The 21683-nt window shown below is 50.8% G+C and overlaps 10 protein-coding genes across 10 annotated transcripts; 3 read left to right on the forward strand and 7 right to left on the reverse strand.

Annotated features, from left to right (window-relative positions):
* Positions 1-1374: 1374 nt before the first annotated feature.
* Positions 1375-4338, forward strand: B9G98_02137 (Ras-specific guanine nucleotide-releasing factor RalGPS1; the record flags this gene model as incomplete). The annotated part of the gene is made up of 1 exon (XM_024808694.1): positions 1375-4338. The coding sequence occupies one exon, from the start codon at positions 1375-1377 to the stop codon at positions 4336-4338; it is 2964 nt and encodes a 987-aa protein (XP_024664462.1).
* A 105-nt stretch (positions 4339-4443) lies between these two features.
* B9G98_02138 (Homocitrate dehydratase, mitochondrial) lies at positions 4444-6786 on the reverse strand (the record flags this gene model as incomplete). Its single annotated transcript, XM_024808695.1, has 1 exon — positions 4444-6786. One exon carries the CDS (start codon positions 6784-6786, stop codon positions 4444-4446), a length of 2343 nt encoding a protein of 780 aa, XP_024664463.1.
* Positions 6787-7007: 221 nt separating this feature from the next.
* B9G98_02139 (UBX domain-containing protein 3) lies at positions 7008-8030 on the forward strand (the record flags this gene model as incomplete). Its single annotated transcript, XM_024808696.1, has 1 exon — positions 7008-8030. The coding sequence occupies one exon, from the start codon at positions 7008-7010 to the stop codon at positions 8028-8030; it is 1023 nt and encodes a 340-aa protein (XP_024664464.1).
* A 16-nt stretch (positions 8031-8046) lies between these two features.
* B9G98_02140 (hypothetical protein) lies at positions 8047-9180 on the reverse strand (the record flags this gene model as incomplete). The annotated part of the gene is made up of 1 exon (XM_024808697.1): positions 8047-9180. One exon carries the CDS (start codon positions 9178-9180, stop codon positions 8047-8049), a length of 1134 nt encoding a protein of 377 aa, XP_024664465.1.
* Positions 9181-9199: 19 nt separating this feature from the next.
* B9G98_02141 (Deoxyribonuclease Tat-D) lies at positions 9200-10108 on the forward strand (the record flags this gene model as incomplete). Its single annotated transcript, XM_024808698.1, has 1 exon — positions 9200-10108. The coding sequence occupies one exon, from the start codon at positions 9200-9202 to the stop codon at positions 10106-10108; it is 909 nt and encodes a 302-aa protein (XP_024664466.1).
* Positions 10109-10190: 82 nt separating this feature from the next.
* On the reverse strand, positions 10191-11525 carry B9G98_02142 (Protein phosphatase 2C 2; the record flags this gene model as incomplete). The annotated part of the gene is made up of 1 exon (XM_024808699.1): positions 10191-11525. One exon carries the CDS (start codon positions 11523-11525, stop codon positions 10191-10193), a length of 1335 nt encoding a protein of 444 aa, XP_024664467.1.
* Positions 11526-11903: 378 nt separating this feature from the next.
* Positions 11904-13199, reverse strand: B9G98_02143 (hypothetical protein; the record flags this gene model as incomplete). The annotated part of the gene is made up of 1 exon (XM_024808700.1): positions 11904-13199. One exon carries the CDS (start codon positions 13197-13199, stop codon positions 11904-11906), a length of 1296 nt encoding a protein of 431 aa, XP_024664468.1.
* A 161-nt stretch (positions 13200-13360) lies between these two features.
* On the reverse strand, positions 13361-13813 carry B9G98_02144 (Cytosine deaminase; the record flags this gene model as incomplete). Its single annotated transcript, XM_024808701.1, has 1 exon — positions 13361-13813. One exon carries the CDS (start codon positions 13811-13813, stop codon positions 13361-13363), a length of 453 nt encoding a protein of 150 aa, XP_024664469.1.
* Positions 13814-13882: 69 nt separating this feature from the next.
* Positions 13883-16915, reverse strand: B9G98_02145 (Alpha-mannosidase; the record flags this gene model as incomplete). The annotated part of the gene is made up of 1 exon (XM_024808702.1): positions 13883-16915. The coding sequence occupies one exon, from the start codon at positions 16913-16915 to the stop codon at positions 13883-13885; it is 3033 nt and encodes a 1010-aa protein (XP_024664470.1).
* Positions 16916-17022: 107 nt separating this feature from the next.
* B9G98_02146 (hypothetical protein) lies at positions 17023-20850 on the reverse strand (the record flags this gene model as incomplete). The annotated part of the gene is made up of 1 exon (XM_024808703.1): positions 17023-20850. One exon carries the CDS (start codon positions 20848-20850, stop codon positions 17023-17025), a length of 3828 nt encoding a protein of 1275 aa, XP_024664471.1.
* Between the last annotated feature and the right edge of the window lie 833 nt (positions 20851-21683).

Here is a 21683-nt window from a genome sequence, read left to right on the forward strand (position 1 = left end):
AGAGAAAATGTCTCCCCGAGCATACGAGAAAGCGAAATCAGATACTCAAAGATGAATTTATTTTTGGATCAGAAAAATTACGTGAAGCCCCTCACCCTCAGTTCCGCAGCCTACCCAAATTTCAACTATTTATTGCAAAAAAAAAAAGAGATTCTGTCGCAGAAACGCAGAAAATCTCCCGTTTTCAACAAACCCCCATATCTCGCTTGGCCTTACATGCTTCACTTTGCTCATTTCTCATACCTTCTTCATCGGCACCGCCCATTTTTTTTGCATATATGAAAGCGATGCCCTCACTCATGTTTTTCTTCCCCCCCCATCATTTCATCATATATAGTCCAAGTTATAGATGGTTTTATATGCTATGTTTTTAACGAATTCACAAACTCACTGGTGTCTCGATTATGTTGCTTTCTGGCAAACGCTCGCAAAAGCAGGCTATTTTTGAGGTGCCTGCATCCTGCAGTTGACATCAGGATTTGCTGCTCAGCTATCGTCACAGTTGCTGCTTGAGCTGGCCCGCGGCAAAACTATGGGCCTCCGATATCCAGGCGACGCCAACCCACATGAAGCACCCATACCGGACGAATTCGGAAGGTTAGGTGGAACTTTAACTCTGATCTCTCTAGCCCGCAAACCAGGTTTTCGCGGCCGCGGTGAAACAAAACGCCTCGTGCAGGAGATCTTGCAGGAAGCCAGCAACCACTATAACTGACAAATGCAAGCGGCGATGTCGAGGAAGTTAAATCGTAGATTAGATCTTAGACATCGTGTTGAGCTGAAGAAAAAGCGCAAATTACTAGAGCGCCTCCTCCAGACCGTTGTTCCTTGAATAGGCAATACCTTGAAGAAAAACAACCGTGCACCTACATTGGCCCTGCAGATGATTATCAAAGGGGGTAATAATATACGCGTCTCGTCAACATGGAAAAATAATAACCCTTGGCCGGGGTTGGGAAAACGCGATCGCGGAGGCTGAGGCTCGCGTGTTATTGCGGCCGCCGCGCAAAATTTTCCCACTTTCGCTTCTTTTTATTATTGCACGGCACATATATTACCCTGGCACTACGTTTGTTTGGTTTGCAGCATCTCTCTATTGCCTCTTTTGGCCAGCCCGTGCAGAAATGGCTCATTAATCACTGCGGCAACCCTTTCCCCAAAAGTAAGTAAGACCTGGGAGGTACGTTGGAGTTTGAGACAAACTTCACGATCAATTCAGACTTGACAGGGGAATTAAGCTCTGGACCCAGCGACACTGATTCCACACCACATCGCGTAGCACCACAGCCAATAGTCGGAACAAGTCCAGACCACACCCGGCGCGACCTGCCTCATTCTCTACTATAACTTTCCTGAACTACAACATCAGACCTAATGGCCGCAAATGTCGTTGTGCGGCAAATGCAGTCATTTGACAACATAAGTCTAGGTACCCCGCCTTCTGCTGCTTCGTCTGGTATCACGCGGCAGCCTACCAATGATGAATCTTTCGACTTCCTCACTAACCCAGACCAACTCGCGAACACAACTTCTACTAGTGTTCCGGACAGTAAACGTCGCACTCTATCCGGCGATCGTTATGCAAGCAGCGCCCTTGACGCCCCCGATGCTATGCCTGACCTCGACTTCCCCTTCATGCGAGCTGAGCATTCTTTTGACGCCCTGTCCCTTTCGAATCAAGATGCCGAACAAGATCCCTCCTCTATATGTTTGAGCTTTGCAGAGGGCGACATTGTTTTCGCTCATGGCTTTCATGAGTCTGGATGGGGTGATGTGACTTTGTTGCATACAGGTAAACGGGGCTGGATCCCGGTGAACTATTTCTCTCCGTTTGCCGACGTAAAAGCCATCCCGCTCCTTTCCGCTGCAGCAGGGTTCATTCACACGCCAAAATCTTACAGAATTGTCGCTCAGTTTGCAGAATCTTCATCGGACATTGTTCAACACACGTTTTCCCAAGCCGCTATCAATGAGATCGTGAGCGGTGTTCGCTCACTGTTGGAGCTATCAGGAACATTGAACCGTGATTCTCCCGTTGCTCAGCGGTCTTTGACCATTAGACGTTACCGCAAGGCTTTGCTAACCGAGCTTGCTTATGTCGTTTCATTGGCCCGTGAGAACAAACGCACGCTAGATGATGCTGTTATCGATAAGCTCGTGCGCGGTGTTTACAGAGTGGTTATGAAGGCAGCAGCCCTGCTTGATGTATGGGCCGTTGACGAAAAACTGCACTCCGTCATGACTCCAAGTGACGAGGAGGGTCCTTCTCCCCCTGACTCGCCAATTGCAGCCCCGCATACGCCGCACGTTGACCCCTCTAGCTTCCCTCCTACACCGACAACACCGACAACACCTGCAAAGGCAACTCATGCCAAGAGGAACTCAATTAGTACCCTGGGGGTTCACGCTACCATCCCGGAGCCTCGAGAAAGAATTAAAGAAGTCGTGGAATGTCTGTGTGAATACTTGATGCCTTTCACCACACAAACTCGTTCAGAGAAGAATGCGTCGGTTGAAATCCTTGCCATCACCAGACACGGCATGCTGGCATGCCGCGAACTGTTAATTGTTATCGAGGCCGTTGCTAATGCAAGTGAACACCAGTGCACTGAGCTCGAACATATCAAGGAAAAGCTCTTTTCCCGTATCAGACTGTTGGTTTCATCCGCTCGCTATCTTGTTACTGCCTTGGGGGACACTCAATCTCGAGTCAGTGCTGCATCTCAAAAGCTAGCTCGAGTTGCTACCGAGTGCGTAGATCTTGCGCGTGAAGGCTCAGTCTGGTGCGAAACTGTTCTTGATAAGCTACCTGAACCTTTGTCCTTACCGGAGCGTGATTATCCTCTTTTCAAAGAACGGCCTCTTAGTGCCGCCTCCACTCAGCTTCTATCTGGCTACATGTCTAGTGCGACTTCGGTCGCAAGGAACACGGTTACACCTATTAGTAGCAAACGCATGTCAACTGCTAGTAGCATTGCCACAACTATCAGCACATCTCCACCATCTAGCCCGAAATCTGAACAAGCAAAAGAAGTCGAGGGTCCTCTGTCGCATATCCACAGCGACATTGTTGTTCGAGGCCAACGCGTGCGCGGTGGTACACTTCCAGCCATCATTGCGTATTTAATGACCCAACCTGGCAACAGCTTTTTATGGCATGCATTTTTGTTTACTTTCAGATTGCATACTGCTTCAGTCGATCTTGCTTCTGCACTAGTTGAGGCCAATGCTGTGGGTTTAGCTGTGCGGTGGTTGGAGTCCTATTTCGATGAACAGGATATTCCTGCCCTAGATATTTTGGCAAAACTTGATGACATTGAGGACAAAATTGAACTGAGAAAGGCATGGCCAACTGCTAAACAGCTGGTTGAGCGTAGTTTAGCTGGTGAAGAGGGCAGTGGTGCGAGTATGGCCTCGTCCACGGTCACACTTTCATCAATTTCCTCGTCACGACGCACATCGGTTTCTAGGGGCCGTTTTGGTTCTCAAGACGACATGCGGCACCTTACTGGGTTGCACTCTCTCGGCTCTGCTTTCCGGTTAGGCGCTGGTGCTAATAGCACTCTTGGAACTCGGCTGCTTGAGTACGATCCCACCACTATTGCCGCCCAGCTTGCGCTAATGGATGCTGAAATTTTTGAACAGCTCAAAGTCGATGAGCTGTTGGACCAACGCTTTGCTGCTTCCAAACGTTCGCTATGCCAAGCACCTCACGTGGTACAGCTAGTGCTCATGTCCAACCACCTATCAGCCTTTATCGCTGAGACCATTCTTGGAGCAGAAAATTTGAGTGCAAAAACTCGCAAGAGTATTATTCGCCTTTGGATCAAGGTTGCGCAGGCATGCTACGAATGCGGCCACTTGAACGGCGTGGTTACTATTGTTTCAACTCTGCAGTCTGCTAACATTATACGCCTGCGGAAGATTTGGAGCCTTTTGTCCACCAAAAACATGGCTGTTTTGGAAAAGCTCAGTCGGCTCGCCGCGCCAGAACGTAATTTCCAAGGATACCGCCAGGAAACTAAAGCGCGCCAGTGCAAGCCGACCATTCCTTATTTTGGTCTCTATTTGAGCGACTTGACATTTATCGATGAAGGTAACCCAAAGAAAATCACTATTCGCCCAGGCCTTGAGGGTATCAATCTCGATCGCTATCTTAAAGCTGCCCGAGCTATCTCTGAGCTACAGCAGTTCCAGCGACAACTGCCACTGGACGTTTCGGCCAATGTGCCGTTGCAGGGCTGGCTTCGCCAAGAGATGGCCAGATCATGGTCGTCGTGCAGTAACGACAGCGACAGCAACTGGCGACGATCTCTGTTTATTGAGCCTCGCCAGTGAAATATTTATAGGAACAATGCGCCGGCAACGTAGCGCTAGTGTATAGACATTCTTTATCTAACTTAAAAGCAAAGATAATTTAAAACAAAAAGGGCGGATGGGACCCTACTTTTGATTGCCGATGAAGTTGATGGCAGAGCCGGCTCTGAAGAAGTCGACTTGGTCCTTAGACATGGTGTGCTTGGCGGTGATCTCAAACTGCTCACCTGAGGGCTTAGTGACACGGAGGGTGAGCGTGCCGCCGTTATCGCCGTTCTTGTTAAGCATGTCGAGAAGATCAACAGTCTCAATAACGTCGTGAGATCCAATTCGATCGTAATCAGCGGCATCAGCAAAGGTCAGAGGAAGCATACCCTGCTTCTTGAGGTTGGTCTCGTGAATACGAGCAAATGATTTGACAAGAACTAAGCGTCCGCCCAAGAAACGAGGCGAAAGTGCAGCGTGTTCACGAGCGGATCCCTCGCCGTAGTTGTGTTCGGCAACCACAGCCCAAGGGATACCCTCGACCTTCCAGTGAATCATGAGGTCGGGAATGGACAGCTTGGTGCCATCGAAATCAGAAACGACGTTGGTCTCGCCGGTTTCAGCATTAACAGCACCAATGAGGGTGTTGTTGGAGATATTTTCAAGATGACCCTTGTACTTGAGCCAAACACCAGCAGCAGAAATATGATCGGTAGTGCACTTGCCCTGAACCTTCAGAAGCACAGTTGTTTTGAGCTCCTGGCCGTTGAACTTGTCGAAGGGCTCAAGAAGCTGCAGCCGATCACTGTCGGGAGAAACAGCGACATCAGTGGATGGCTCAGGGGTGGGGTCCCATTTGGGGTAGAACTGACGGCGAGGGCCCTCAGTGAAGCCGCCGTCCTCAGCACGAGGTAATTCAAAGCCTGCAGATGGAGGAGAGAACTTAAAGTCGCCAATGCTGTCAGTAAGAGGGTTGAAAGTGGTGCTGCCGGCATAGGCCATGGCAGTGACAATTTCTGGAGAAGTCAGGAAATTCAATGTGTTTGGATTGCCGTCATTACGAGCCTTGAAGTTACGGTTGAAGGAAGTGAAAATAGCATTGGCCTGTTTATTCTCGACCACGGCCTCACCACTACGATCCCACTGACCAATGCAGGGTCCACAAGCGTTAGCCAACACCTTGGCACCATTACGTTCAAAAATGTCGATAAGACCGTCCCGCTCCATGGTAGCACGAATCTGCTCGCTACCAGGAGTAACAAAGAAAGGAGTCTTCGGCTTAAGACCTGCGTTCTCGGCCTGCTCAACCAAAGATGCAACACGAGTCATATCTTGATAAGAGCTGTTAGTGCAGGAACCAATGAGACCAGCACTGGTGGTTTCAGGATAGTTGTTCTCCTTGATGAAGTTGGCAAACCGCGAGACTGGTGTGCTCAAATCAGGGGTGAAAGGTCCGTTGATATGCGGCTCGAGCTCGGAAAGGTTGATTTCGACGATCTGGTCGTACTCGGCACCCTCGTCGGCCTGCAGCAACCCAGTCTTTCCATTAACTTCAGCAGCAAGCTCACCGACGGGGCCACGGTGAGTGGCAGCAAGATAACGACGCATGCTTTCGGTGAAGGGGAAGGTAGATGTGGTAGCACCTACTTCAGCACCCATGTTACAGATGGTAGCCATACCGGTGCAGCTAAGAGTCTGAACACCTTCGCCAAAGTATTCGATGATAGAGCCAGTGCCACCGCGAACGGTCAAAATACCTGAAAGAGTGGTGATTACATCCTTAGGAGAAGCCCAGCCCGACAGCTGACCGGTGAGTTTGACACCAAGGATATTGGGCGCTCTGAGCTCCCACGGGGTGCCAGTGAGTGCATCGACGGCGTCCGCACCGCCTACACCAATGGCAATAGCACCCAGACCACCAGCATTAGGGGTGTGTGAGTCTGTACCGAGCATCATCAGGCCGGGAGCCGAAAAGTTTTCCAAGACGATCTGGTGAATGATACCTGATCCGGGTCCCCAGAACTGAATACCGTACTTGCGACCACAAGACTCCAAAAAGTCGAAAACCTCGCTGTTGGTGGCCACAGCTGCCTTCAGGTCTGTCTCAGCACCTTCTTTGCCTACGATAAGGTGATCACAGTGGATGCTAGCGGGCACTGCGGTCTCAGCCATGCCGCAGGTCATGAACTGCAAAAGGGCCATCTGTGCAGAGGCGTCTTGCATGGCAACCCGGTCAGGATTTAGTTTGAGATAAGCCTCCCCGCGAACGCGGTTAGAAGGCAATGCAGATAGCGACTCTTCGGGGTTGGTCAAATGCGCATAGAGTATCTTTTCCGCGTAGGTGAGCGGGCGATCCAAGATCTTGCGGGCAGACTCGAGCTTGGTCAAGAGCGTCTCGTAGGGAGGAGTCCGGCTGGTTAATTCAGCAGGCACATGTGCCCTGGCTGCAAATTCGCTGATTCTTCTGCTGAAAATCCGCGACATATGTATGAGTCACTGTCAGCATTATCGCTGATAATGCTATTGGGCCTGCGGGGCCGTTGTGGGCAAAATGTCAATTCTGCAAAATAAACCCCAAAGCTAGTAGGCCGACACAAAATGACCGGGACCAAGTGTCCGCCTGCTGCTTTTCCGCTGCACGCGTATTAGCCACCCCGACTGATATTTCACATTCTCACCTCCAACTTTCTTGCCCGCTTACAAACATGTCCGTTCAAGACTTCGTGGCGGCTACGGGCGCGCCCATTGCGACTGCGGAACGATACATGTCTAAAAATGGAGGGGATCTCCAAGGAGCATTGGCAGAGTATGCGTCACAGAGGCGCAGTCGACCTGCGGGCGGAGTGACGTCGTTGCGCGATCTCCAGAACCGCGAAAACAGCGATGATCCGAACCACCTGTTTACGGGGGGCGAGCGTTCGGGACTCGAAGTGGAAGGCCCAGGAAGCCGCGGCAGAAACAGAGCCGATGGTGGCCCCGACATTGTCGGCCGCATTATTGATCAGGCCCGCAATATGGGTCCGAGCCTGGAAGATCTCAGCGACGACGAGCTCGGATCACACAACAGTCGCCATCCGTTTACTAGCACAGCCGGGTTTCGTTTGGGCACACCCGATACTACCGGCGGGCCGGTGACCAGTGCAGTGCAGGAGCCCGAAGCAACGCCGCAGCGGGTCAAGCGGACCATCTATTTTTGGCAGGACGGATTCAGCGTTGACGATGGAGATTTGTACCGTTACGATGATCCAACAAACGTGCGCTATTTGGAGTCGATCAACTCTGGCCAGGCACCTCTCGAAGTCCTGGGGGTGGTCTCCAACCAGTATGTGGATGTTCGCGTCGAACAGAGAATGAATGAGCCCTATGTGCAGCCTAAACGCAAGCCCACATTCGAGAGTTCCGAGGGCCAACGGCTGGGAACCATGGGACCCTCGTCGACGCAGGCGTCGATGCCTCCCCAGGCAGAATCCGGTTCTTCAGCGGCGGTTGAGGACGGACCAGGCGGAGATACGCTGATTCAAGTGCGCCTCGCAAACGGCCAACAGCACCGCGCCCATTTTGATGGTCAGGGCACTATTCAGCAGCTGTATGATTATGCTGATGCTCTCAACGGCGACAGAGCGTTTGTGATGAGCACCATGTTTCCCATGCGTGCTCTCGATGATCGCAGCGAGACCTTGGAAAAGGCTGGCCTTAAAAACTCGGTTGTTGTTCAACGGTATACTTAAATAGACATAAATACGGTTACCATCTGCCTGTCCGCATAGCTTGTAAAAATGCACTGGATGCAATGTTGGGCTTTGAGGGGGCTTGGGGCTCCAGCAGTGGAGCTTTCTGTATAGAAGGGACAGATCCAAAGGGATGTGGCTGCTGTGCTGGGCGATGGGCATCTACTTTGACATTGTTGGCCGAATCAAGCCAGTCCTGCATGTCGACAAAGCCTCCGTTCTGATAGACCTGCATACGCCCATCAACCATTTTGACATTAAGGTTTTGTGGAGTTTGAGCAGGCAATGGTGGGGAAGGCGACGGTTGTACAGGAGTGCGCAGTCTTGCGAGTTTCTGCTCGGTGCGGGCAGAGTCGAATGCACCCAAAACCTTATTCGACAGTAACCCATCGGCGACTAATGTAGAGCTCGATGCAGTGGCCGAAGATGATGAAGAGGAAGAAGAGTATGCGGAAGAAGGTGCAGAGGAAGGCGGGCTAGGAGCCGAGCACGAAGGACTGGAGTTGACTGGAGCCGAGGCAGGACGCTGGCTGTCCTTGAATGAACTGAACATGTGGTGAAGGTCGTTGACAGTCTTGAACATTTTCTCTTGCTCGATGATAGTAGGAGCCTCTTCCATTTCCCTCAGCAGCTGTGACACAAAGCTGCGGTATTTGTTTACAAGGGTCGATCCCGTCTCATCGACCTGATCGACAATGAGTTCAGCCAGTTCGCAGTGAATGCGAACAAGGGTCGACCGGGATAGTGCAAGCCGTAAATTAAACTCGACTTTAGCATACACACTCATGATGCGGAGGACTAAAGACGTCAAGACCATGCCCCAGTCGGAGAGCTGCGGAAGCCGCTGGACCTTGTCCCTGAGCCCCGTAATGTCCCAGACCCCCATTTTGTTTAGCAGAGAGCGAGAGCGCTGGTTGATCATTTTTGCAAGGTCGAATTCAAACTCGTTTGGCGGAGCGTCGAACTCGTACTGGGCGAGCAGCTTGAACGACCACGATTGCGTCTCCTCGTAGTATGTTTGGAGCTTGCAGAGAATCTCAAATGCAACAAAAATATCCCCGGCTTCTACTTCTGCAAATAATTCGCATACCTGGTCTATGTGTTGCCGACTGAGCTGCCGCTCTTCGAGCACCACCAGCACAGGATCCATCAGGTGAGTTGCTTAGATGATGCGCAGACGGTTTATCGATATTGGAGCCAACTTGACAGATTCGCAATTTTCAGGGGTGTATCGGGGGAAACGGAAGCATGAGGACGACTTCCGGGCCATGATGAACCGAGCAGAGGAGCAAGGGGTTGAAAAGATGATGGTGACCGGCTCCTGTTTGGAAGAGAGCCGCCGTGCCCTAGAGCTCGCTCGGCAGTACCCCGGAGTGCTTTATTCGACGGTAGGAGTGCATCCCTGCAGTGCAAAGCAGGTGCCCAAAGAAAGTTCAACGCAGTACTACAAGGATCTCGAAGATCTTGCTCGCAAGGGTGCTGCGGAGGGTGTTGTCAAGGCGTTTGGCGAGCTTGGCCTCGACTACGATCGGCTGCACTATGCGCCCAAATCTCGGCAGATTGAAGTATTTAGAGATCAGCTCGAGATTGCTACAAGATTAGATCTGCCGCTGTTTCTACATTCACGTGCATGTGCGGCAGACTTCGCCCAAATAATGAAAGAGTTTCTCCCGAGATTGCCGAAACGTGGTGTCGTCCATTCCTTCACCGGAACAGTCGAAGAGGCTCGTGAGCTTTTGGATATGGGCCTCTACATAGGCATTAATGGGTGCTCCTTGAAGACGCAAGAAAACCTCGATGTCGTAAAGAGCCTGCCTCTTGATAGAATTATGCTTGAAACCGACGGCCCCTGGTGCGAGATCAGGCCCTCCCATGCCGGCCACAAATTCACAAACCCGCTGCCGTACAATGCGGCGAAGCCCGAAAAGTTTGTCGAAGGTGCCATGGTGCGTGGGCGCTGCGAACCGTGCACGATTAGTGGAGTCGCCGAGATCATTGCCGCGGTGCACGAAACAGACGTCGAACAAGTGATTGAAAACGCGTGGAAGGCAACACAGGACATGTTTAATCTCAACTAGAGGCTACCAGATAATATACAAACTATGGGTAGCATTAGCGAATAATATAGCCTTTAAACGAGAAGAATTAAGAAGGCTCAAATCACTGCCAGTCATCACGGGGAGTCTTTCCTTCGTCGTGCTGGCCATCTTCGTGCACGTTATGGTTATCGTCGTCGTCGTCATCGTCAGAGGAGTCCAAACCGGTGGCCTCATCATCGTCAGAGGATACAAGGCGGATACCCAGTCTAGAAAGCAAAGTGGTAGCCTCAGGATTCAAGCGGCCGCCTCCCATTGCCGACGCACCCAAAAGCTGCTGAAGCATCATTTGTGAAGAGGAGCTGTCTACATCGTGCGGGGGCTCGTCGTCAGAACGGGCGTTGCGGGCCAAAATCTGTGCGCGGATTTCCTCGGTAGTGCGGGTTGCGACGGGGCCCTCGCCGGCGTCGACCCTGTCGGCAACCATCTGATACCATTGCTCCTTGGTTTTGCCTTGAAGCAGAGCAACTAAGCACACGGTCATGTTATCGCAACCAATACCGGTCATGTCAGACTCGGGAGCAAGACATTCTTCCATCAGCAACTCACAAATATCTTCAAGAGGGAGTTTTTCGGCGATTCCGCGACGAACAAACTCCACGACTTCCTGAGAGGTCATGCAGTCCCAGATGCCATCGCAGGCAAGCACGACAAATTCGTCCAATTCACTGAGAGGGTGGGCAATGACGTCAGGATAGGCAGTGACGACCTGCTCCTCCGGTGGCAGGCGCGACTGCGTCTTGAACGAAAAGTCACCCAGGGCACGGCTGAGGGCCAGATTACCATTAACACGACTCATCTCGACAAAGCCACCAGCATTAGATATCCGGCTCTTTTCGCCTTCGTTGTCGGGCTTGTGGTCGAACGACAGGGGCTTTGCTGTTCCACAAACTCCGAGGACTGTGCGCGAGTCGCCTGCATTACCGCAAACAATCTCGTCCTTAGTGATAATGGCCGCGGTAGCCGCGCAGCCGCTGGGGTCAACCCCCCCACCCGGGCGATCCAGAATCGCTCTGTCGGTAGCGAGGAAGCCATCCTGAATAGCGGCACCCCATTTGCGAGACGCAAACGGCTCGGACTGCGCTACAAGCTCGTGGGTATGCTCACCGGCAAATAAGGCAGTTCGATCACCTCCATGACCATCATAAACAGCGAAAAAAGCAATAGCATCTCGAATATCCTCTGCAGATCCAGTTGAAACGCTCTGCTGGCTAGCCCTCACCTCGTCAGTCTCAGGAGCGGCAGTCTTGCCACCTGCTTTGAGGTTCAGCACCGTCGCGTGCGCGTCTTCCATAGACACACGCCAGCCTTGCATTGACGACACACCGTAATAAAGGTTGGCATTTTCGCCCTTTTCCGTTATCTTTTCTGTGACGGGCTGTGAAAGATTCTGGCCCATGGTTGTTTAAGTGGTTGGTGGTTCGCTAGGTATGATGTATCTGGGTTTTTTCTGCTTACCATACTTTCATTTCAGCTTGGGGGGTGTGTGCCCTGTGCGCGGGAGCTGGGAATGGGGGCGGGGGGAGGGGCCAGGTCCACGGAAGCTGTTGGACAATGGGAAGCACCCTTTTAAAACCAAGGGTGCGCAAGCAGAAGCCGTCAGCACAAACAGAGTAATTTCCAGCCCCGAACAAGCGCCCATCTGGGCTTTTCAGCCCGCAATCACGTCGAAACAAACCCCTACCCTGGATGGTCTTGCGAGGTGAGCAATCCTTGCATATTTCTCCGCGGGCTGCGATTTTAGGCTTTTTTAGAGTAGAGAAAAAAATATAACTGATTATCTATAAGGATGATTACGACGTAAGTTGTGTCTTTGCGGACCACGTCGCTGAGAACTCTCGGACTGTGGTGTGGCAGGTTCTGAGTCCTCGCCGGCGGACGACGCGCTGGTCGGCGTGGGCTCGTCGTCGCCTGAGGTGGGTATTACGCCCGTAACATGTGGCAGTATATGCTGATAGAATGCGTAGAATCCAACTAGCCCGCGGTCCAGCCACGGTGATAGTCGCCAGGTAGGCCTTTCTGGATCGGCGCCCGCGCGGTTGGGCTGGGGCCTTTGTTCGGACGGAGCAGGTCGTTGTGCTGGCTCGGGTCCGGATACAGGGTTCGTGGGCGGAGGACTGGGCCCAAACACAGGCTCCGGCGCCTGCGTGGTCTCCTCTGGTGGTCGCATAGCTGTCCCAGGCACGGCGTTTCCGAATGCCTCTCTTACCGCTCTTTGCATGACCATTCTCTGGAAGCGACGTATCGACTGAGGTGACTGCTGTTCAGATGCTGCCGTGGGGATATTCGATATAAAGTGCACGACCATCGGGCGGGGCGAATCGCTGCGCTCGCCTTCGCCTTCGGGTGCCGGGGAGTTTTGCTCGGAAAGATCGGTTGCCCGCACCCAAAAGTGGGGTGGGCGGTCTGAATTGAAACCGTTTTCTGTGCGCAGAAACTCTGGGCCCCCCGAAGAGCCATGCTGGAACTCGAACTCCGTCTCTAGCTTGCTCCGGCACAACGGACAGGTCGGCGAGGTATCCAACCAAGTCAACAGGCACCCGCGACCAAATATGTGGCCACAGGGCATTTGAAGTGCATAGTGGTCATTATCTTTATCGTCTGACTCGTACCACTTGTCGAATGTCAAAGAGCTGCGCTCTGCCTCGGGAGTCGCTTGATCAAGCTCAATAGCAGCAGTGTACCCACCAACAGCTTTAGTGTTTACAGGTTCAAACGGGTCGTAGCATACATTACAGTGCATCTCCTCTTCAGGAATACTGGCAAGGTCCACTGGTTTCAAAAGCCCCAGCGCCCGCGCCGATGGCTTCTGAGATGCTTGCGGAGGCAAGCCTACCAGCAGGCGTAGCAGATCAATCACCTCGCTGCCGTCTCCAATATGCAGCTCGAATGTTCTAGGCGTGAATGCCAGGAAATCGCTGTTCATATCTGGCTCCTCGGGAACTGCCTCTGCCGTCTGCCGCCTCGGATTCTCGTCGCTTTCCGTAGGCGTGCTGTCCTGGGCAGGCCGTATCTGCGGCTCTCTGGGTATTCGTTCAGAGCCTCTCTGCGGGTCATCAGGTGGACGGTCCATGGCTTTTTCTTTTTCTAGTTTAGAAGGAAGGTTGGAAACGCCGCTGATTGTAGTAATATCCTCCCCCGGGCCTTTGGGACATTTGGAACAATCTGCTGCAGGGCAGGCGCGGTCGGCCGGGAGATTGGGTAGGATGAGGTTTTAAGTATGTGGTTAAGTATTTAAATACCGATATCTTCATTCCAGAGCTGGGGCTTCTCGGCAATGAAATCAGCCATGAGCTTCTTGCAGTCGGCACTGTTGAGATTGACCACCTCGACTCCGCGGGATTGCAGGTACTGCTCGTTGCCCTGGAAGGTCTCGTTTTCGCCCAACACGACCCGGGAAACACCGTAAAGCAAGCAAGCGCCGCTGCACATGTCGCAAGGGCTCAATGTCGTGTACATCGTAGCACCCTTGTACGCAGACCCAGGCAGTCTGCCGGCATTCTCAAGGGCATCCATCTCGCCGTGGAGAACGGTCGACCCCTGCTGGACTCGCTTGTTGTGTCCGGAGCCCAGCACTTTGCCGTCTTTGCTGACAAGGACGGCTCCAATCGGGATTCCACCCTCTGATACGCCCTTTTTGGCCTCCTCAATTGCAAGGTTCAAGAAATGCTGGTCTTGTTCGCTCATGGTTCAAATTTGTCGCTGACTTCAGCGCTGCTGTGGGGGATCCCAGCACGTAGACACCGAGGGTTGGGGCTAGGCTACTCGCAGGCGGAGAGTGACAATTTCAAATGGATTGATTTCCAACTCAAGACTGCTCTCATCTAGTTCGAGATCATCACCAACCTCTTGTTCCAGTAGGTTTACCCTTGTCGCTTGCTTGAGCTTCATCTTGCTCGTAAGCGTCATGCGGTTGCGACCACCCATAGCCTCGTACATGCGCACAATTACCTCGTTTTTGCGCTCTGACTCGCCTAGTTTGACTGCAGTAATAACAACGTTCTCACAGTCAACAGTAAACAGATCGAGGTCCTTCGCTCCCTTTACTGCCCGATACGACAATGGCGGGTAGTTGAACTCATATGCAGCCCTCACCACTTGCGGGCTCATGGGGCCCCGGTGCATCAACAAGCGATATTCGATCGAGTGCTTGCCCATGTCGGCATCGGCATCCGGAGATTTCGGAGATCTCAGCAAACTGAGTCTCATCCGTTTACCATGAATTGAGTAGCCGTATTTCGAGTTGGTCAACAAAGAAACCCCGTAGTTCCAGTCACTAAGATCAGCAAATTTGTGACCACAGGCCTCGAATTTGGCAGCCTCCCAAGTCGTGTTGAAATGGGTGGGACGGCGGTGCATGCCAAACGAAGTCTCATAAGTCGCAAAGTCAGATACAATGTCGGGATGCCACTCGGCTTTCAAGAACTGGTAAGTCTCATGCCAGTCAACATCTATGCGAACTCTCAACTGATCGTCATGCAGTGACGTGTACACAACAGCCTTGGACTTTTTGAACTTGTAATGGGCAATATGAACATCATCTTTGAGCTCCTCAGAATCGGGTACAAGAGTCACTCCCTTTTCGGTTGCATAAACCTCGGTATCCCATGCTGGGAAGTTCGTAGGTTGATCTTCGAATAGAACTAAATGACCAGCTGTGCCAGGTAAAAGCACATCTCTTTTGACCCGCTTGTCAAAAATTCTCGAAACAACGCCGTTCACAAGCGTCACGGCGAGCCATTCGTTACTCAACACAGTATCATCAGACTCGATTCCTACCGTTAGTTTCTTCAACTCCGATCGAGCCCACGGTAAAGTGTTGACCTCAGCACTGCTATCAGGTTCGTATCCCAAAGCCTCCAACGCATCATCTATGATTTTGTACCCAGATTGGAAAATCTTTGTGTACAGACCGCGTGCTTCCTTGTATACTTCGCCAATCGATGAACCTGGTAAAACATCATGGAACTGGTTTTGACAAACAAGTCTCCAGGTACCCCTTAGCTGCTCATAAGGGTAATTGAACTTATCATCGTGGAGGCTTGCGCAGGTGGCAAGTAGCTCTGCGTCATGCATCAAGACTTCGGCGCGTCGGTTGGATTCTTTAATGAACGCCTGTGTGGTATACGTACCACGATGGTACTCCAGATATAACTCCCCAACCCATGATACCAAAGATGAGCCTTGGTTGGTATTCTGGAGAATGACATCGTAAAAGTCATCCACAGTGCGGCCAACATCGACTCGGGGAAGCTCTCCAACTTGATCAGCTAGACCACGACAACGTCGTAATTTCTCGAGCATTTCTGCGGTAGGACCACCGCCACCATCACCATGGCCAAACAAAAGAAGACCATGCTGTTCAGTATCCAAGTTTTTGTGTTGTGATATGGATCGCTTCACTTCACCAAAGTGAGCCTCTGCAGTGTATGTATTTGCTGGAGGCATATGGCAAAGGACTTGGGATCCATCCAGGCCTACCCAATTGAACGTCGAGTTTGGAAAAACATTGACATTATTCCAACTTAGTTTCTGAGTCAAGAACCGATCCATACCTGCAAGGCGGCAGATCTGGGGGAGCTGGGGTGAGTACCCGAATGTGTCAGGTAACCAGAAAATCCGACTTTGCATATTGAAGTGCTCTTTGAAGAATGCCTGGCCGAGCAGAACCTGCCTTGCTAAGCTTTCACCTGATGGCATGTTGGTATCACATTCCACCCATGCACCGCCGACAGGGATAAAACTACCATCCTTTACAGCTTGCTTGACCCGGTCGAATAGATCTGGATGATCTTCCAAAAGCCAGGAAAATTGTACGGCTTGGGAAGCAGAAAACTTGTATTCAGGATACCGCTCAATCAGGTTCAACTGCGAAGCCCACGAACGAGCAATTTTACGTCTTGTTTCAGCAAACGGCCACAGCCAAGCAGTGTCAATATGACAGTTTCCCATCGCATAGACAATCGAAGACTCTGCGTTAACCGGACCAACTGCGTTGTTGGGCTGAGCATACACCCTACTGGAGTCAACATTCGGACCGATATACTCTTGAGCAATTTCTCGTGCCTTAGCAATTGACTCGTCAGGGTTATCATAGTCGAATGTATTCATAATACGGTTCAAAACATCCAGGGCACGGTGCTTTTGCCAAGAATCACCAGGGAACTCGCGCGCAGCGTCTCCAATGATCCAGAAGTCAATATTCAGTGCTCTAGCAGCAGCATTGGGTACTACCAGATCAGCAGTATTGAGTCGAAACTGTAAATTGGTAGGTGGTGGGGCTCCGAGGCCTTGAATGTTGTTACAAGCTGTCTCAATGTAGAAAGTGTGCCAATTGCCGTCATACCACTTTGAAGGAATTTCCCACTCTCTGCGCTTATGTTCTCCACTCAGACCAACTTGGGGAGTACCATCCTCCAGGTATAAAAAACCTTCATCGCTAGAATCAAAGTCAAAGACGGCTGGTTCCTTGTAGTCTTTCCATCCATCGGGAACCGCAACTTGTACTTTAAACCAGTGTGTAGCCCAGCTTGGACCAAAGCTTTCACCAATTGAAGCCTCCATCCATTCTGCCTTTTTCATAACTTCCTTGAAGAGTGGGCGCTCAAGATCAGGAACCGAGTAAACCTCGAGCTTTACTTGGCCCGCGTGCACTCGTTTGCGATCATAGAAAGCCGGGAGATTCAGCTCACGATATTGGCCATTGGCATCAGTAAACTGGCGAATTCGCCCCTGATACAGACTCTCAATCTTCTTCGGAACCAACTCCCCAATTCGTTGCGAGTACATTCTTGTAGTGTCACTGGGGTAGGAGGCATCACGAAGAGCGGCTCGGCGCTTATGATGCAACAGGGTAAGGGTGTAAACCTTAAAATATTTTAAGAATACAGGAAGGATTAAACTAGATGTTTGCGAATCAGGGCCCGATCATCTTCGGTGACAACTCTCGAAACTTCCCATTGATCACGGGCGGTCCATTCTTCGATGAGGTAGTCGATATCGTTAGCGAGGACTCTGGCAGCGTCTTCGTAGTTGAAAGGATAGTTGCCTTGTTTCAAAAGAGCCATGAGAAATCCATAAACTACTGCACATGAAACACCAGCATTGACAAATGCAAGAGCAGCCCAACCACGAGGTGATCCTGGTGTGTGCTCGAATGCATACTGCTCAAGCATAGGCACCAGCTCGTCGACAGGGAAAACAAACTCAGAATGGAGGTATCTTCGACCCAAGTTCGTCACCAATGTACCGACATGTGAGTAATGCATGTTTTGCTCAATCTCATCGTTCATACGAGTACGGTCAAGAAGGTTTTGCCATGCACGACGAACCTCAACTGGATCACGGAAATCAGCCACGTCGAAAATAGCCAAGCAAATCGCATAGTACCCCAGTGGGTCCGCATAGTCATTGAACAACTCGGTTATAGAGAGCAGCTTTTGATTCAACGCAGTGATGGCCTGCTCTTTGACTGCTGGTCCCAAATGGGAGTCTTTCTCGACCTCAATCAAAATGTCCGATTGGATCATAGCAATCTGCAAATACGATTGTACCATAGTACTAAGCTTAGCAACTTGTTGGCGCATTCCCGGAGGAAACGTACACGAACAATAGCCCATGGCACGCGAAAGGAACTCTACGCGTTGAGACATAGCGACGGGCAGTTCTCCACGAGCCAGCTCGAGAAGTACATCGGCAGCTGCCAGTAAATCGCCATTTTTCTGATGATACTTCCATAGGAGTTCCGCTACCTCAAGATTGCGAGATGCACTGCTTTGAAGCCATGGAAGCACAAATGGACTGGTGAGACCGGCGATTCTGTCCGCCTGATTGCTCGCAAGTAACCAGTCATAAAAGGCAAAGTGGAATACCTCGTCTTTATTCTCGACAATGATCCGTTGGGTCACCTGCTCACTCGCAGCATCAGCTTTAGATAGCACGTCAAATACGAGCTGGTAAAATTCGTGCTTTTGACGGTAGACTGCCTCACGCACATCGTTAGCAGGCTTGCCCTCGCGAACATAAGAAAGAGCCGCATTCGACGGATCGACGCCCGCAGCAACAGCCAGGATAACTTCCACAGCACCAGAATAGAAGCCGAACTGAATGTACTCACTAACAACATCCTTGAGAGTGTCCAATTGCACAGTAGCAGCGGCACGCTTGAATAAAGCCACACTCTGGTAAAGGTTTCGCATACGAGCATCCGAATCAGCACCCTTTGTTGTAGGAGGGATATTCTTAGCAGCATGCAAGTATTCTAAAGCACGATAAACAAGCACGTCATTAGCAGAACAATAAGATTCACAGCGTTCTTGAAGGGTCTGGGCAACAGACTCGACGCTGTCGCCCCGATTAATAACAAAGTTAACCAAACAAGAAACCAGTTCGCGAGTAACATCCGAATTCTTGGCTTCGCCGAAGAAATCACGGAATGTCATTACCTTGAACTTCTCAAGGTTTGTGGCAGAAAAATACCCGAGCAATGTAGCCAAACCTTTAGGAGTGTTACTGCTTTCGCTGAGAATCAGCAACAAGAAAGCAATTCCCTGCTGGCAGCTTTTGACAAGCTGAGACAACGCATTGAGACTAGTGTGCTCTGCTTGAGATAAGACTGAAACATCACCAACGTAAAGTTGCTGAGCATAAGCAGGACGAGAACCCATACCGTCAGAGAACGCACGGTTATTTTGGAGTAACGATGTGAGCCCAGTCAGGTCGCTATGAGCTGTTTCAAGAATCTCACGAGAAACAGAAATCGATATAGATTGATCCACACCAACGCCGACAATCTTCTTGGCCCATAAGGGTAGTAGAAGACGTTCAGTATACACAGCAAGACCATCAACCAAAGCAGATAGCAGAATAGAGAGTTGCTGGGGCCCTGACGGCTCTGAAGGACGTTCACGAGCTTCGCGGCCAATGGCAGCTTTGGGGTCTGCGATCAGCGGGTTGCGAGCTGCTTCAAAATTCTTTTGGAATACAGGAAGCCCTCCAAACCTGAAAAAGACTGCAACTGCCTGTTCACGTTGTTGTTTCGTAACAAAACTGGAAGGGCGCGTGGCAGTCGCCAAAGCCGCACAACACACTTCAACGGGACCATAAGCAGGAAGAACACTTTCCTCCATTCTTTCATAAAATGATCGCTGCCGGATTGTATAAATAGCTTTGGTGGTGAGGATCACAAGCTGCTGAGGGCGTTCTGTGTATTGCTGGGCACACGGATTGTCGAATCCGCGGTGGTCACGAGTTCTTTGGGCCGCAGAGGGTGAAGTCATACTGACATGATAAAGGGGCCCGTCAATTTTAAGCTTGGCCGCAAGCTCAGCAAATACCGGCCTCGACTCGATATCAACGTGGTGGAATACGCGAGTAGCATCGATTGTGTGAAGATAAAGCGTTTCGTTTGCACCGACAACTAGTGTCGTTCCATCAATCACACGAGATGGTGCGTCCACAGGGATAGTTACTGGAGTAGGAGCAGGAGCCGGGGTGAGAGGAGGAGCGGAGGCTACAGCAGGGGTGGAAGCCTGACCATTTGCTGCAGGGGGAGCCGGTTGGGGCTTGACGGGCAGATCAGGGCCGCGTTTATAGTAGACAGCTTGGAAAGTTCTTGTAGGATCCCGGGCGAAATTGTCGCAACGGAAGTAAACACGGTGACCTGTTGCCGTTACAGCTACCAGACGAGCAAAACTGGACTGTTGACGAGGAATTACAGAGATCGACACCAATTGCAGATCCTTAATGGGCTCAACGGGCTGTCCAGGAGGCTTATCAGAATTAAGCTGAGCAGACACATTCAAGTGGTGCTGAACCTGAGCGATGGTGTATTTTTGTTCGTAAGAGACACCACCACTAGCACCACGGAAGCTGTAGATCCGTACAGTTGATTTAGAAGACAAAGTGTAAATGAGACTTCGCGACTCATCAATTTGCATGTCTATAGTTTTTTCAGCACCAGGCTTTGGGGCGGGAGTTCCGAAAACGGAGGACAGCATTGGCAGTCCTTGCCCGGAATGGCAAACCTTTCCTGTCTTGTTTCTCAACCACGACTCAGTATTTGAGTAATAGGCCTCCCACAGCGAAGTACCGGTATTGGCACCAGCAAAAAAGATGCGGCCGGTGGAAGGATCCGCCTTGACGAGTGGAGCACCTGTGCCGAGAGGAACTGACAATCCAGTATCGAAAACTTGTAGATCATTGTCAGTTGTGGACAGCGCGTAGAAGTACATATGCTCAGCGGTGGAAATCAGTAACAACCAGTTTACTGTTTCAATGAAAACATCTTTCCGCGGCGGAACCAGGTCTACTGAAACAATGTTTGCAGGCATTTCGTCAAAATTTTGCACTGTCTCTGCATTACCTGTGCCATAAGCCCAGAAGAAAAGACGTTTTCCCTGGGCGACCCACACGCGATTGATGGGAGCAAAAACGCCCATATTGTACTGTGCATTAGGTGATGAAATGAGACTATACAGTTCGCCTGGCAAAGTCTGGGAAGTATAGCTAAAAGGCAAAGTAGCCGCGTTCTGTTGACAAGCTCTTAGATCAGCTACCAGAGGTTTTCCTTCGGCTTTGGAGGAGACCACAAGATCCAAATCAGGATAGTTCTCATCACGCCGACGGCTTTCATCGATAAACCGCGATGCCAATTCTAAAGCTGGCCGCTGTAAATCAGCCAATTTCACGAGCCCAAGCTCTGGCTCTTTGGCGTATTTTGCCATGAGGTAAGCTTGCTGGGAGATGGGAAAATGGACAAAAGTACACAAAAATGTCAGGCACGAAATCTAGGTGACCTTTCGGTGTATACGGTTTAAAAAGGGCGTATTTCGAGTAGGAATTATTTGAAAAGCATGCTCACCGAGTATGAAGGCATTTGGTGGTGGTTTGGCTAGCGGCATGTAAAGTGCCCGTAACGGCCATTAAAAACTTTCAAAATTTATGTTTACACTATTCAAGTCGATACCGGTTAAAATTAATGACGCCAGTGCGATTTCTGAGTCCAACATCTTTAAGGTTTCGCGTATCAACGGTTCCCGAGGTTTAGGGCAGCAAAAAAACCGAGGAGTAAAACGTTAGCGCTTGTGACGCAATTAGGGCGCGTATTCGCCCATATTAGAATGGACCGGACTAATTGATTCTCGAGCAGTCATGACTTATATGCTATCTCCGACGCACCGTTAATACCCACAATTAACACCAAACCGGCTTACCGCAGGAAATAAACGGAAATACTGTGCGTCGGCCTAACCGTTGATATCGGCTTAGTAAAGGATATTTCAGTTTTACTAAGATGCGGGGTATGTCAAAGAGCCGTAAAGGGCGAAAAGAGTGACAGCCAGGCAGATCGGTAGGAATCTGAAGGAGCACCTAGAAGGACCGCACTGATAAAGCCACTGCCGAGCACTTAAAACCATGTTTACGCCTCGGATGATCAGCCATCTGGAATTCCGAAAATTGCCCTAACATCAGCATAATCCTTCGATAGCCGTCACATGTCGGCTTGCCCTCTCCTGAAGCGTGAAATCTCCCATCTCCTCGTGCACATAGTAGGATG

The sequence above is a fragment of the Wickerhamiella sorbophila genome (assembly GCF_002251995.1).
Source record: "Wickerhamiella sorbophila strain DS02 chromosome Unknown contig3, whole genome shotgun sequence".
Taxonomy (NCBI): domain Eukaryota; kingdom Fungi; phylum Ascomycota; class Dipodascomycetes; order Dipodascales; family Trichomonascaceae; genus Wickerhamiella; species Wickerhamiella sorbophila.